General features: G+C 19.0%; 1 protein-coding gene across 4 annotated transcripts; it reads left to right on the plus strand.

The window, feature by feature from the left end:
• The first annotated feature begins 1110 nt into the window (after positions 1-1110).
• Positions 1111-14495, plus strand: LOC412647 (septin-2). Of its 4 annotated transcripts, none has more exons than XM_026442771.1 (10): positions 1111-1464; positions 1555-1821; positions 2028-2204; positions 2277-2369; positions 5294-5459; positions 5536-5686; positions 7142-7307; positions 8234-8402; positions 11733-11814; positions 13966-14495. In XM_026442771.1, exons 2-10 carry the CDS (start codon positions 1812-1814, stop codon positions 14125-14127), a joined length of 1176 nt encoding a protein of 391 aa, XP_026298556.1. In that variant the 5' UTR covers positions 1111-1464; positions 1555-1811; the 3' UTR covers positions 14128-14495. The 4 variants fall into 4 exon arrangements, with proteins under 4 accessions (XP_026298556.1, XP_026298557.1, XP_026298558.1 ...); XM_026442772.1 differs by having other exon boundaries at positions 8234-8390; XM_026442773.1 differs by having other exon boundaries at positions 2032-2204.
• The last annotated feature ends 30 nt before the right edge of the window (positions 14496-14525 follow it).

Below are 14525 nucleotides of genomic sequence, written 5' to 3' on the forward strand. Positions count from 1 at the left end.
TTTTCAAATTATACAAAAAATTTTATTAAATCACTAAATATTCGTTAAATAGATCCTTTAGTCAAAATAATAATTGAATGTAATGCTTGGAAAGTAAGCAGATTGAAAATGAATTTTTTATTTTTCTAATTTATTTATTTTTGGCAGCTATTTTAAGCGTTTAATCAACTGTTATAAAATTATCATATCAATCTTGGTATCAACAAGAATGTTAAATTTCAATCTATTATCTTATAATGTAATAATGAATTTAAAAAACAGAATAAAATTAAAAATTTTGCAATATTTATTTATAATTTCAAAAAAATTAAAAAAACTATTTATAAAATTTCTTATCATATAAAATAGCCCAAATAATATTATCTATATCTTATACACAATATACAATCCTTTTTTGAATATATTATTCTTATTTAAATATAATAACTTAATTGTCAAAAATAAACCTATCTTAGATTCTAAAAATTCAATTATTGTGAAATATAAATTTAAAGCATTCTATCATAATTTACAAGCAATTTACAGACTTTTAAAAAAAAGGCGAATTTAATCTAACGATATAAAAAATATTTATTTTCAAAAAAAAATTCGCAATTTATTATTATATTATTATTAATATTATTATCAATCAAATGCAATCACACCATATATATCTATGATCCAAATAGCTAAACGAATCAGTTTATCTCCCTCTATTTTTATTTCATTTCCATTTGTTGTTTATTATTTTTAAAGATTGCGTGCAAAGGAAGCCTAATTTGCTTAGCACACGATCCAAAGTGGAATTAAGCTTAAACGATTGATGGCGGATAACAGGGTCCCGGGCGAAGGAAGAATGCGAAGCAAGTACGGCCTGGTGTACAAGGTGGTATATAAGCCGGATGGGTTTGTCTCGTGTTCCAAGTATTACAAGAGCGATGTCCACGTGTCGAGACTGTCAATTCGTAATGTTGCGCGCGACGAGCATCTTCGTCCACGTTCGCCTACCTTCGGCCACCGGGTTTTTCCCCTTCCTTCCTCGCCTTTTTCATGGGAACGTTGACTCCGAGGCGTGGCGCCGGAACTCGAGAAACGTCCTAGCCCGACGACCTCCTCGGAAATTACGTGAGTCGACCGCGTTCCATTCACGATTGCCCTTACTATCGTTAGATCTTCGATTCCCTCGCCCTTTCCCCTTCAACACCGATTCATTAACTCATTCAACTTCGATCCCTGAACAAATCAAATTTCCCGCCATTTTTCTTTGCATTAATTTTTTTCGAATCAATTTTTCTTCGAAATCGATAAAATAAATAAGATAAGTAGATAAGATAAATTTTCTCTTCCCGTAATTTTTGTTCTGGGAAACAGTGTGTATATACGTCTATCTAAGAGGTAAACGTTTCGAACGTTAAAAAAAATTTGACAAAGAAAACAAGACGAAGAAAACTTCTCTTTGTGAAAAGAATAAAATTCTTTTATTATGTAAGATTTGTAGTTTAAGAAAAATTAATAATTCTTGTTAAAAAGATAAATAATAAATAATAACCGAGTCACAATATTTTATTATTATAGTGAATGAAAATTTTGTTATCTGGTCCGATATCCAAAAAAAGAAATTCGAACGTGCCGAATAAACAGGAAACTAGAAACTGAACTTATGAACATGTTATTGATCGGTGACCATTAGTGCGCCAGCGCAGCGCAATCCTAAGGGCAAAACAGTAGCAATCTACCCTCATTCACGTTTTGTGCAGTGTTCTTGTGTCGTTCCATCGTCCATTCGCCGTTTCTAGTTTGACACTTTCAAAGTGTCATCGCGCGTGGCTAGTATGTCCGGTGGTATGTATGCATACATTTAATTTTAGGTCTTTTGTATCTTTCTTTCTTTTTTTATTCTCTTGAGAAAATAAAATGAAGCGAAAGAAGACAAAAATAAGGCGAAGATAGATAATATGAAGGAAGATGAAAAGAGAGAGAAAGAGAGAGAAAGTAAAACGAAGAAGAAAAGTTATTAACATTTAATCGTTTTCATTTCATTCATCAAGACAGGGACTATATTGGATTTGCAACATTACCCGAGCAAGTGCACAGAAAATCGGTTAAAAGAGGATTCGAGTTCACTCTGATGGTGTTAGGAGAAAGTGGCCTTGGAAAATCTACTTTAATAAACAGTCTCTTCCTTGGAGATCTTTACAAAGACCGACGAATCCTTGATGCAGCTGGTTGGTACTAAAATAGTACTAAAATATTAAGTCCCACGTTCGATGATCATTGCCAAAACCAGTTCTTTCTAGAACGCATTGAAAAAACAACAACGATAGAAAAGAAGACAATGGATATCGAAGAACGTGGAGTCAGGCTACGTCTAACGATCGTTGATACACCAGGTATAATCTCTTTTAATATCCAATTGTTCTGGAAATTGATATTAGCAATATTTTGAGATATATTAAATTTTTGAAAAATAAAAAAATTTTTAGTTTTTCTCAATAATAAATTCTCAAATTCTCTCATTGAGCTTCTATCCAACTTTATTTAAAAAATTGTAGTAATATTCAAAAGAAATGATAATTAAAAAAATTTTGTGTTAAATGAAATAAAAGGTTGCAAAGAATTTTAATATTATATTTTTAATATTATAGCTATCTGTTAATTCATAATTTGATCATATCTCATATATCTTATATATTAATTGTTTTAAATATTATATCATTAATTATTTTTAATATATTAATAATATCTCAAGTAATATTGTAAATTTCTAATTATTTTTAATTATTTTTCATCTTTGTATCGTTATTATAAAAATCTTTTAAACAAAAATTGTCAAAATTATTTTGAAATATGAAAATCAATAATATTTTCTCTATAAATCATATATTTTTTCATTTCAATTATAATATTTAATTATAATTAATACTTAACTATAATACTTAAAGAAATGAAAAAATATCAAATTAAAAAAATTGAATTTTTTGTTAAAAAAATTTATTTTCTTATTGTTTATTTTAAATGACTAATTATTAAGTTTTATTATAATATTAATTGCAAATAATTATTTCTAAAAATTTTATTAATAATAATTATTTTTATTCTCTTATAATATAAAATATAAATATTGTGAAATTAAAGAAAATTAATTAGACGAAAAAGAATTATAAAAATATCAATTAAATCATATATATCAATTAAATCATTATAAAAATATAAATTAAAATATTAACAGAAAGTAATTTCAGTTGAATCATCGAATATTTTCTAATGTTAATAATTAATGTAAATTTGTTTTTTTTAATATCATTTTATAATTATTCATTTTATAAATATCTTTATTTAATATCTTTTTTATAACAATTTAAAAAACAAAAATTTTTATGCAATATAATTTAAATTTTGTAATGTAATTTAAATTTTTTTTTACATTTGTGAATTAAAATTGTGTTGTAAAATATCTACTATTCTAATATATTTCTTGTGTTTTGATATATGTTATTTCATTGAACGTGAATTATTTTATGTTCAATTTATATTTATTTTATTCTTTTCATTTGTTATCCAATGATTAAAAATTTATATTAAAATTAAATTAAAGTCATAATATTTCTCTATAATATAAATGATTAATTAACATTAGTTATTATTAATTATAACAATGTGATAATAGTATTCATTTGTTTATATTAAAATATGTTATTTTTAACATATTTTAAATAACTATTAGATAACTTATAGTTTGGATATCCAATATTAAAATCATTTGGACTTCATGAAAATTTTATAAAAATGTTTTATTATTAATTAATTAATTACATGATTTTTTTTATATTTTTAGAAATATTTGTTATTAGAATTTGTATATTCAATAATTTTATTTAATAATTGCCGTTTAATAGTTGGATTAATACTAATTCAATTCATTACAATATTAAGTTAATAATGCTAATCAAATAAAAATTATTAATTTCAATTAATTAATATGAATCATATTTCAATAAATTATTTTCTATATTATTTATATTCTGAAGATTGAATAACCTTAAAGTTAAAAATTCAATTAAATTAAATAAACCATATTAAAACTGAAACTTTTTTTAAAAATAATTGCAAATTCACATATCTAATATAAACAATCAATATAAACATATATCTAATATAAAAAAATATGAGTTATTTTATCTAATGTCTTATTACATTACTTAAGTTAAATTAATATCTAATAATTTTAGACAAAAATACAATTATTTTGCTAATATAAAATATCATTATCATAAAATGAATTTATAATAAACAATGATTTGCAAATCATTTGTAATTATATATTTTACCGAGTTATAATATTTATGTTTATGATATCGAAATCAGAAATTAACATAACTTTCTTATCAAATATATATATATATATTTTATTTTTATTAAAAGAAAATTGCACTTATAATAATTGGAATTTTTTATAATCTATAATAAACATTTATTAGATTAATGTATAATCTCATTTTTTCAAATAAATCTATGTTCTTCATATTTTATATAATATATTTTTATAAACAACTTACTATTTTAATTTAATTTAATTTTATTTTATGTTTGTAAAAATTGTTTAATAATTCAACAAATCTTGCAGTCTCTCAATCTCTTTCTTTATTTTTCAGTCGTCTTAAAATTATTCATGTGTATAAAATTATGTAATCAAAATAATATTTCTAATTGTATTATAAATATTTCTAATCTTTTTCAAATATTTTTTATAAAATTTATTTAAAAATATTTTTAATAATTTTTATAATACTTTTCTTATGTTTAATATATTTATCACCATTATCTAGAAACAAATATTTTAATTATATTTTATAATTTTATACAATATAATAAAAATATAAAAAAAATTACAGTATAATAATTATAATATAATATATAATATCAATATAATTTTAATATAATAATATAATTTATCATTCTTTGTACTATAATTATATATATAATCATTTCTTGAATACAAAAAATTCTATAAAAATTAATAAATAATGTTCATGAAAAATTTGTATCATATATGTGATGTACGAACAATTTTATTTTTGTTTCGATTCAATTTTCAATTTTTTAAATTAAATTCATATAAAATAATATAGTAGATAGATATTAGCCAAATATAATGATTAATATTACTTAATTTAATTAATTTCAAATTCTGAAGAAATAATCATTTTATATATGCATTAAATATGATTTTATATCGATGTTATGAAATATAAAATAACAATAATAATATAAAATGTCACGAAACTTCCAGACAATTAAATTAATTTGTATTCAGGATTTGGCGATGCAGTAAATTGTGAGGACACTTGGAAAGCATGTTCAGCTTATATCGACGAACAATTTCGACAATATTTCACAGACGAAAGTGGATTAAATAGGAAGAATATTCAAGATAATCGAGTACATTGTTGCTTATACTTTATACCTCCTTATGGTCACGGGTATATTCAAATATCTTTTCAATGTTTGGCTATATGTATATGTTGCATTTACTTCTTTGTTATTTTTTTCTCATAGACTTAGACAAATTGATCTGGAAGTATTGAAACGATTACATCGTAAAGTAAATGTTGTTCCTGTAATTGCAAAGGCGGATACATTGACTACTTACGAAGTAAAAAAATTAAAAGAACGAATCCTTACTGACATCGAAGAACATGAAATTCAGGTACTATATTTTTTTCAATTCTTCTTTTTTTTATCAGATCATTAATTAAGTTTTTCGAATTTTTTGCCTTAAAGTATTTATTAAAATGATGTTGTTGCAATTTGTTTTCTCAATTCTTAATATATCATAATAAAATAATTGATATTCTTTATTAAAGAATTTTTACAGAATCTGATGGTTTCTTTATTTTTATTTGTATTATATATAATATCTATATTGTATAATTATATATAAATTTCTTGTCATATAAATATTTTTATTAATATTTATTAACTAATTATATAGAAAATATCAATAATATTTACAAATGAAATCGCCAGTTTTCTTTTTTTTTTTTAACTATTACAATTTTTATTTTAATAAATATTATAATTTCATCAATATATATAAGATAAAGATAATAAAAATACATATTTGAAAAAAATTAAATTAAATTATAGTTATATATTTATACAGTTTTTCACGCAATTAATATTAAATAATATAAATTTAACATTTATAAAAAAAAATAAAATAAAATATAAAAATATAATATTTAAAAAATATAGAATTTTATATAGAATTTTTTAATGATAATTAATCTTTTGATAAAATTATTGTAATTAATCATTTTCTATATTTATTTTTTATATATTATATAAACTTAATAATGAAATATATAGAAAAATTGCTGAGAATTTCTAATATTTATCAAATAACATCAAAAATATATATATTGGCATTCTTTGATATTGGAAAGAATTTCATGTCGATATGAGAAGAGTTAATTAAAAATACTAATTAATTAGTTGATATATTATATTTTACTATTTAATAAGAATTCTACTTAATTAGAAACTTTTGTTAATTATATATAATTGTTAATTATCTCTATCGATTACAGATATCTATTGCTACAAATATCTATCTTTTTAAATAATATTGTCGAATGAAATAAATATTATAAAAAATATTAAATGAAATAAATAATTATCATCTTGAAACGACTATACATTTCGATAATTTATAAAAGTTTCTACTTTAGATATAAAATATTTTAAGATATTTATTGAAATCAACATTTTTGAAAGATTAATATTAATAATTATTAGTAATTATATATAGTATATATAAAGTATTTATTTAATTTCATATGAAACATTATTTCAATATTATAATTATATAATTTAAAATCAAAAATAGTAATTCGTATCAATTAAAGAAAGAATTATAACATAAAGAGAGAAATATAACATAAGAAAAATGATATAACCAAAATGGAGAATAATTTACTTGAAAATGAATTATTGTATTAATTTAAACAAAAAGATATTTTCAATTATTTTATTACGAATAACTTAATGATCTAATATTTAATAAATATAATCTATATTTAATCTATATATATAATCTATAAGAAAATACAAAAATAAAGATTAAAGATGAAATAATAAAATATGATATTTTTTCATACAGATATATCAATTTCCGGATTGTGATAGCGATGAAGATGAAGAATTTAAGCAACAAGACAAAGAGCTTAAAGCGTGCATCCCGTTTGCTGTAGTCGGTAGTTCAACGGTGCTCGAAGTCGCGGGAAAGAAGGTTCGTGGTCGTCAATATCCTTGGGGAGTGGTAGAAGGTAACTAAATTTCATATTTTCAAATAACAAAAAACAATCCTAAAGTATGTATATATATGAAGTCAACGAAGTTTTATAACTAATTTTTTTTTAAAAAATGGTTAACTTATATTTTTAAAACTGATTAAATTATCTAGTTATTATTTATTAGCATAATATTGTTTGAATTTAATTTATGAAAAATTTCATCTATAGATATTCAATTATAGATATCCAAAAATTTAAAGAATGATAATGCAAACTAAGATAAAACAAAAATTATTTTATGATTTGAATTGTTTGAATGATTCTATTCTTTATGAAATTTGCTTGCATTAATTTATATAATATATATAATATTATTAAAAATATTTGATTTATTTTTATAAATAACTAAAAAAATATTAAAATAAAACATTATTTTTTTATTTTGAATTTTTACAGAATCTTTAACTTATACAAGCTAATCTTACTTAACCTAATCTATATATAGTAATAACGGATTCTTTCACACGATAATATAGAAATATCGTTATAGTTTTTATTGTCATAATTGTCAAGCATCGAGTTTGATGAAAAATGAAAAATGAAATATTATTTTAAAAAACATCATTTTAATTCGAAAACATCTATATCTATTAATTATATATAGATTATATATACATTTATATATATTAATTATAAATATATATAATATATTTTTTTATAATTATATAAATATATATAATATATTTATAATTAATATAAATGAGTTGAACAAAATTTCTGATTTTTATACAAAAATTCAGAAATTTTATGATTGATTTAAAATTTAATACATTGAAATCTAAAAAGCAATAATATTTTTTTCTTGAGAATTTAATTTTTGATAATTCTAAAACTTCGTAGACACAACTAAATCAAATTGTTTGAATTCCATTTAACATTTAAATTTTAATGGAGCGCAGTGGAAAACCCGAAGCACAGTGATTTCGTGAAATTAAGGACAATGCTGATATCTACGCATATGCAAGATCTGAAAGACGTCACGCAAGATGTACATTATGAGAATTTCCGGGCACAATGCATTTCACAAATTTCACAGCAAGCTATTCGGGAACGGAGGTATTTACGCATGTAAATAAGTATTGCATTTCAGTAGGTATATCTTCTCTCTAGATATATATCCATATATTTTCTGATACTTATTTAAAATACTCGTGATATCTTTGAAAAATAGATATTTGATACTTATTTGGATAAATCACTTCGTCGATTGCCTTGAAATATGTACGTATGTTGTGAATAATTTTTTCTTTTTTTAATTTTAATGTTTTGTGAGCAAATATTTCGAAAAATATAAAAGATATAAAAAAATATTTTAAATGAGAATTATAAAGAATAATAGTAATATAATATAAATTATAAAAGGATAGTTCATGCTGTCATTTAATTGATCTTACAATGTCTCTGGATAAACTTGCAAAAATCAAATTTTAACATAATTAAAATTTATATTATTAAATATTATTATTAAATATTATTATTATTGACATCAAAATTCTTTTCGAAAAATTAATTAAACGAGTTTTTAACATAAGCCATTAATATATTGTAAAAATAAAATTAGCATTTGCCAAATTTAACAGCTTTTTAGATTTTTTATGTATGACATAAACTATTTAAAAAATAATATCTTTAAAGTTGAGTCAAAAAAAATAACAGAACAATTCATTTTTTTGAAAACGAATAAACTAAATCAAAGTAAAAAATTGAAAATTAAAATATTTATTAATATGAAATCTTTATCAACATATATATATATATATATATATATATATATATTATATTTTTTTATAATCATTATGATGTATTTATATATATATTATATATAAGATGTTTATAATAATAATATATGTTTATATAAGCCTAGAATAATTAGAAAGCACTGATATTTTGATTTTGGAATATAATTATACAGGAACTATTAGCAACTATTAGAATTGTTACATGAAGATATTATTTATTTGACATTATTAACATCATAAATTTTATTGTATACCAAATAATATACAAATCTTTAAAACAGAAAATGGAGAAAACATAAAAACATAAAAATAATTTTTATTTATATATAAAGAAAACTAAAAGTAAAATATTAAAAGTAAAATTTTTTTAATAAATTATTTTATTACATTTATGATAAATATATAAATTATTTTTTTGATGTATTTAAATTTATTCATAATGTATTGTATCAATTTTTTATTTAATAGAAAAAAAAGACAATAATATAATTTATCGAATTTTTCTGTATTAAAGTTTTTTCTGTATTATAACATTACAATTCCACTCGCTGACATTATAATCATGTCTTATACTTTTTAAACTTATATTATAAAATTTGATTAATGTTTGAGATGTTTAAAATTACTAAGTAACAATTAATATTATTTTAAAAAAGAAAATTAAAAATTAAAAAATATATAAAAATAATTACAAAGAAAATATTTATATTATATTTTTACATAAAAAAAAATTATTCTAGAGTATCGAAAAGTTATTTTGTTCATTATACATATGCGTATCTATCATTGTTTGGTATAGATGAATGTTAAATATCATTTTAAATATCATTTTTCACCATATATTCAAAAAATATATTTTGGCATATTTAACATTAATGTTATTATTAATGTTATTATGTATTCATGTTAATAAATTTTTATTGATTATATATATTTATTAAATTGATATATATATATATATATATATATATACATATTTATTAAATTTGAGGATTTCTCATATCTCTGAAAAGATTTATATTAAAGGTAAATTTAGATAATTTTTAAATGTCTCGATCTACAAAATGTTATATACATATTTTATACTTCTCAGTATTTTTTTTTTTTTTAAGAATAATGCAATTTATTCCAATTTACATAATATAATATATTTATATAATATAAAATATATATTTTGAATAATATAAAAGATATCAATTACAGTTTACAATATTTCCTACAAATTTGATCTGATTATATGAAAAATAGTTGCAGAAAATGATAATAGAAAATGAAAAAAAATTCAATAAAACATTAGTATAAAAATTATCTATCATATTAGGTTTACGAGATACATAAAAAGATTTTTACTTTTTATTACGATAATATAACGATAATAATTTTTTATCAATTGCATCGTATAATATTTGCTGTAAAATCAAATATTATTTATAATCAGTAATATAATTAATAATATGATTAATTAATTTTTTTTGCTAAAATATATCATTTTTAAAATTATTTAATTTTTAATACATATAAATAAAAACTTATCATATAATATTTTGTTTTAAATATTCGAAAAATCATAAATATACAATTTATTTTTATAATTTCCATTCTTTTCATTATTAATTGAAAATAACTTTAAAAAAATGTATAAAAAAATCTTATAATAATTATATTTAATTTTACTAAACAAGAATAATATTAGAATTGGAAAATAATAATAGAATTGGAAAAAATATTGGAAAAAAATCTTAGAAATTTTTTTAATAAAATATTCTTGTAAAAATCGATAATTTTTATTCATTTATTTTCTAAAATTAACATAAGCAATCTTCACAATCATATTTCATTGAGAAGTCTTTTCATTATCAAATAACAATATGGATTTCTTCTATATTAAATGATTGATTTTCTTCTATATTATTAAGAAACATACTATAGGTATATTATAAATATATTATAAGAATATTATAATTCTATACTATTATTAAGAAATATTTTATATAAATATATATATAAAATTTAAATATATTGCATTAATATTAATTACAAAACTACAAAAATATTAAAAATCACAATTTGTCCTACCATTTTGTATACAGAATATAATATAGTTTTTAATTTAAAAATTTGATTCGTTAATGCAAATTTATTTAAGAATATAAGATCAAATAAATAACAACATGATTTGTCTTTAATATTGTATAACTTGTTTCTAATAAAATTTTTTATATTTTATATATTTTTTAAAAGAAGATTACGATGAATATATTTTATATAACTATTATTTGATTTCCAAAATATATATTTTTTTAAAAAATATTTCTAAGTATCTATATCTCTATTTCATACTTGTAAAGTTTCAAATTCAATAAATTTTTAAAGCTCGATAAATCTAAATCTAAATTCTATAGAAATTCGTATAAAATATCTATGAATATATAATTATATGCAAATATATAATTAAAAAAAAAAGTAAGTAAAAGTATTTTAAATAAATTTCTTTTTTTTTTTTTTCTTCTTATATTTTCCATTATTTTTTTATGGTGTTATTGTTATTTCTATCTTTTATATTTGTAAATAAGATACTAATTTCTTTGAATCTTTTTCATTTTATTAATCAGATGTTAAATCAACAAAAATAAGTAATTTTATTTTCTTTCGTTCACAGTAAACTGAAAAGAGATTCGGGTCCACATTTCGAAAACAGCATATCAGACACAGATAGACTACTTTTGCAGAAAGATGAAGAGGTAAGAAAGTGACAAAGAATCATGAATAATCGATATTTCTTAATTATGCACAACTTCATTTAACATAACATTTGAAAGAATTTTAAATAGCATGTATTAATTATTTTATATTATTTCCTAAAATAATATTGTTAAATATAAAATAAAAAATAATTTCATGGAATTATTTTTGTTTGCTATTTTTACAAAAATCATCAATTTGATTTTACAATTAATCAAAAATATATATTCATATAAACATATTTTTTAATTAAATATTTATATATATGATTATTTATTTCAATTAATTTCAATAAAAATAATATAAAACTTCATTTATTAATAAAATTAATAAAATTAAATTAAATTAAAATTTATAAAAAATAAAATTTATTTATTAATAAAATTTCAATAGATAAATAATATGTATATATTTTTAGAAAATTCTTATTTATTATTTGGAAAAAAGAAATTATAATATCTATATTTGTTCTTAAATTGTTAAAAAAATAGTAAAAATGTATATTTAAATAAAAATGTATATTTAAATATTACACAATCATAATTTTATTAAATCTTATAAAAAGGCAAAAATTTATTTCAAACACTACATAAAATTTTAGAATTTAGAATAAATATAATTTAACATAGCAGTGAATAAAATATAATAATTTTAGAATTCTTCTAATTAAGAAATTAAAAAAAAAAAATAAGAATTTAAAAAATAATTAGAATAAAAATTATCAAAAAGTTTAAAAATAATTTCAATATTGTAGTTTATAAATAAAACAATAAAATTTTGAAACATTATAATAATGAAGTATTTCAAATTTATTTTGAAATCTATATAAATTATATCATTTCAAAATTTCATTGTTCATTTTATAAATTATATATTTTATAAATTACAATTTCTTTTTATTTATATAATGTTTCTTACATATTTTATGATATAAAATATTCATGATATATAAAATCTATTAAAAAATTGATATGTAATAACTGTGGATCTATCAATGTCCAAATTATTTTTAAACTATTTGTAATTGTTTTTAAATTATTTTTATTTAATATTTTTTATAATTTTTTTGTATTTTTGTATGTTTTTACTTCATGTATTACTTTATTCTATAAAGTAATTCATAATTATAATTAATTTTATATATTCCTCGTCTTTTTATAATGATTTAATGATTTTCACAATTTCATTTATAAATTATTCTATAAATTATAGATTTCTAAAAATATGTATTTGTTATTATATATTATTATTATTTATTTATTCAAATTTTTTTTAATAAAAAAAAGTTATATAATTTTATTGAAATTACACACATTACTATATGAGTAATGATAAAAAAACAAGTATTTTTGAAATCAAGAAATTAAAACATTTTTTGCAATGTAAATATAATTATAATTATTTTCAATTTTTTTATAATGATTTCTTAATTTTTTAAATAAGAATTTTTTTAATTTAATAAGATATTTATTTGCTTAAGAATTAAAAAATAGCAGAATATTTCAAGAGGAAAGAATAATTATATATTATATTTTATATGCAATTCTTATTCTATACATTCTATTTTCAATCACAAAAATCTTCATATAAAAGTTCAAGTTCTAATAAGTTATGTTTATTAAAATTAATAATTCCATTTTATATAAAATATTATCAATATGTATATTATGAATATTATAAATATAATCGTAATGAATTATATATGCAACAATTCTTTTATTAATGAATTATTATTTCGAGGGAATGAAATCATTCTGTAAGATATCAAAATTATATTCATTTCTTAAATATAAATTCATACAAGATAGAGAAAGATTAAAATTTTAAACTATTTTTAAAATATTTAAACTTTAATGTTCTTATTGTCTAATTGTAAAAAATATAATAAAATCTAGATAAAATTGTTTACAAAACATGAAAAAATTATAAATTTAAAATTTGATTTCGCTAATAAAAATGTTCTATTGAAAAATAAATTTTTTGTGTATAACTCATTATAATTTATGTATATATAATTTTTAAAATCATTTTTCAAAATAGATGAATTTCTTTGTAAGATAACTTAAATGAAAATTTTTGTAACTGTATATACATGCTTTTATTGTTCATAAAAAATTCTTAAAATTGCTTTTCAAATTTTATCTCTACAGATAAGAAGAATGCAAGATATGCTCGCACAAATGCAAGAGAAATTAAAAGCTACAGGACAAGTTGGCCCAGGAATTGGTCTCAGAGGAAGAGTCGGCAGTCTTGGAAACGATTTAGATGCCACAGATGTCGAAAAGAAACGCAACAGTATTATAGATGTTTAAACTCTTAATTATAATACTAGCATATATTATTATTGTTGTAATTTCATTAATCGAACTTTTGGTTCTATGTAAATGCGCACAAGATTATCGAAACATATTTCAAAGGACAAGAAAATTTTATACGAGTCTATAGGAGTATTATTGATGCATTATTAAATTAATCATTAGGTGGTTAATCATGTTTTATGAACAAGTTTTTACTTTTATATTTATACTGCTTGTATAGTAGAAATAATATTATATAGTTAAAATATTATCATGTCACGTAAATTGTGTTTTAATATTATTCACAACATGAAAAGATTGTATTTGTATCATGCTGTATTTATAAAAATGAAAATAATAGTAAAAGTAAAAGAAAAATATGACATAAGAGAAAAAAGAATACAAACCATTTT

Source organism: Apis mellifera, linkage group LG9, assembly GCF_003254395.2.
Source record: "Apis mellifera strain DH4 linkage group LG9, Amel_HAv3.1, whole genome shotgun sequence".
Lineage (NCBI taxonomy): Eukaryota > Metazoa > Arthropoda > Insecta > Hymenoptera > Apidae > Apis > Apis mellifera.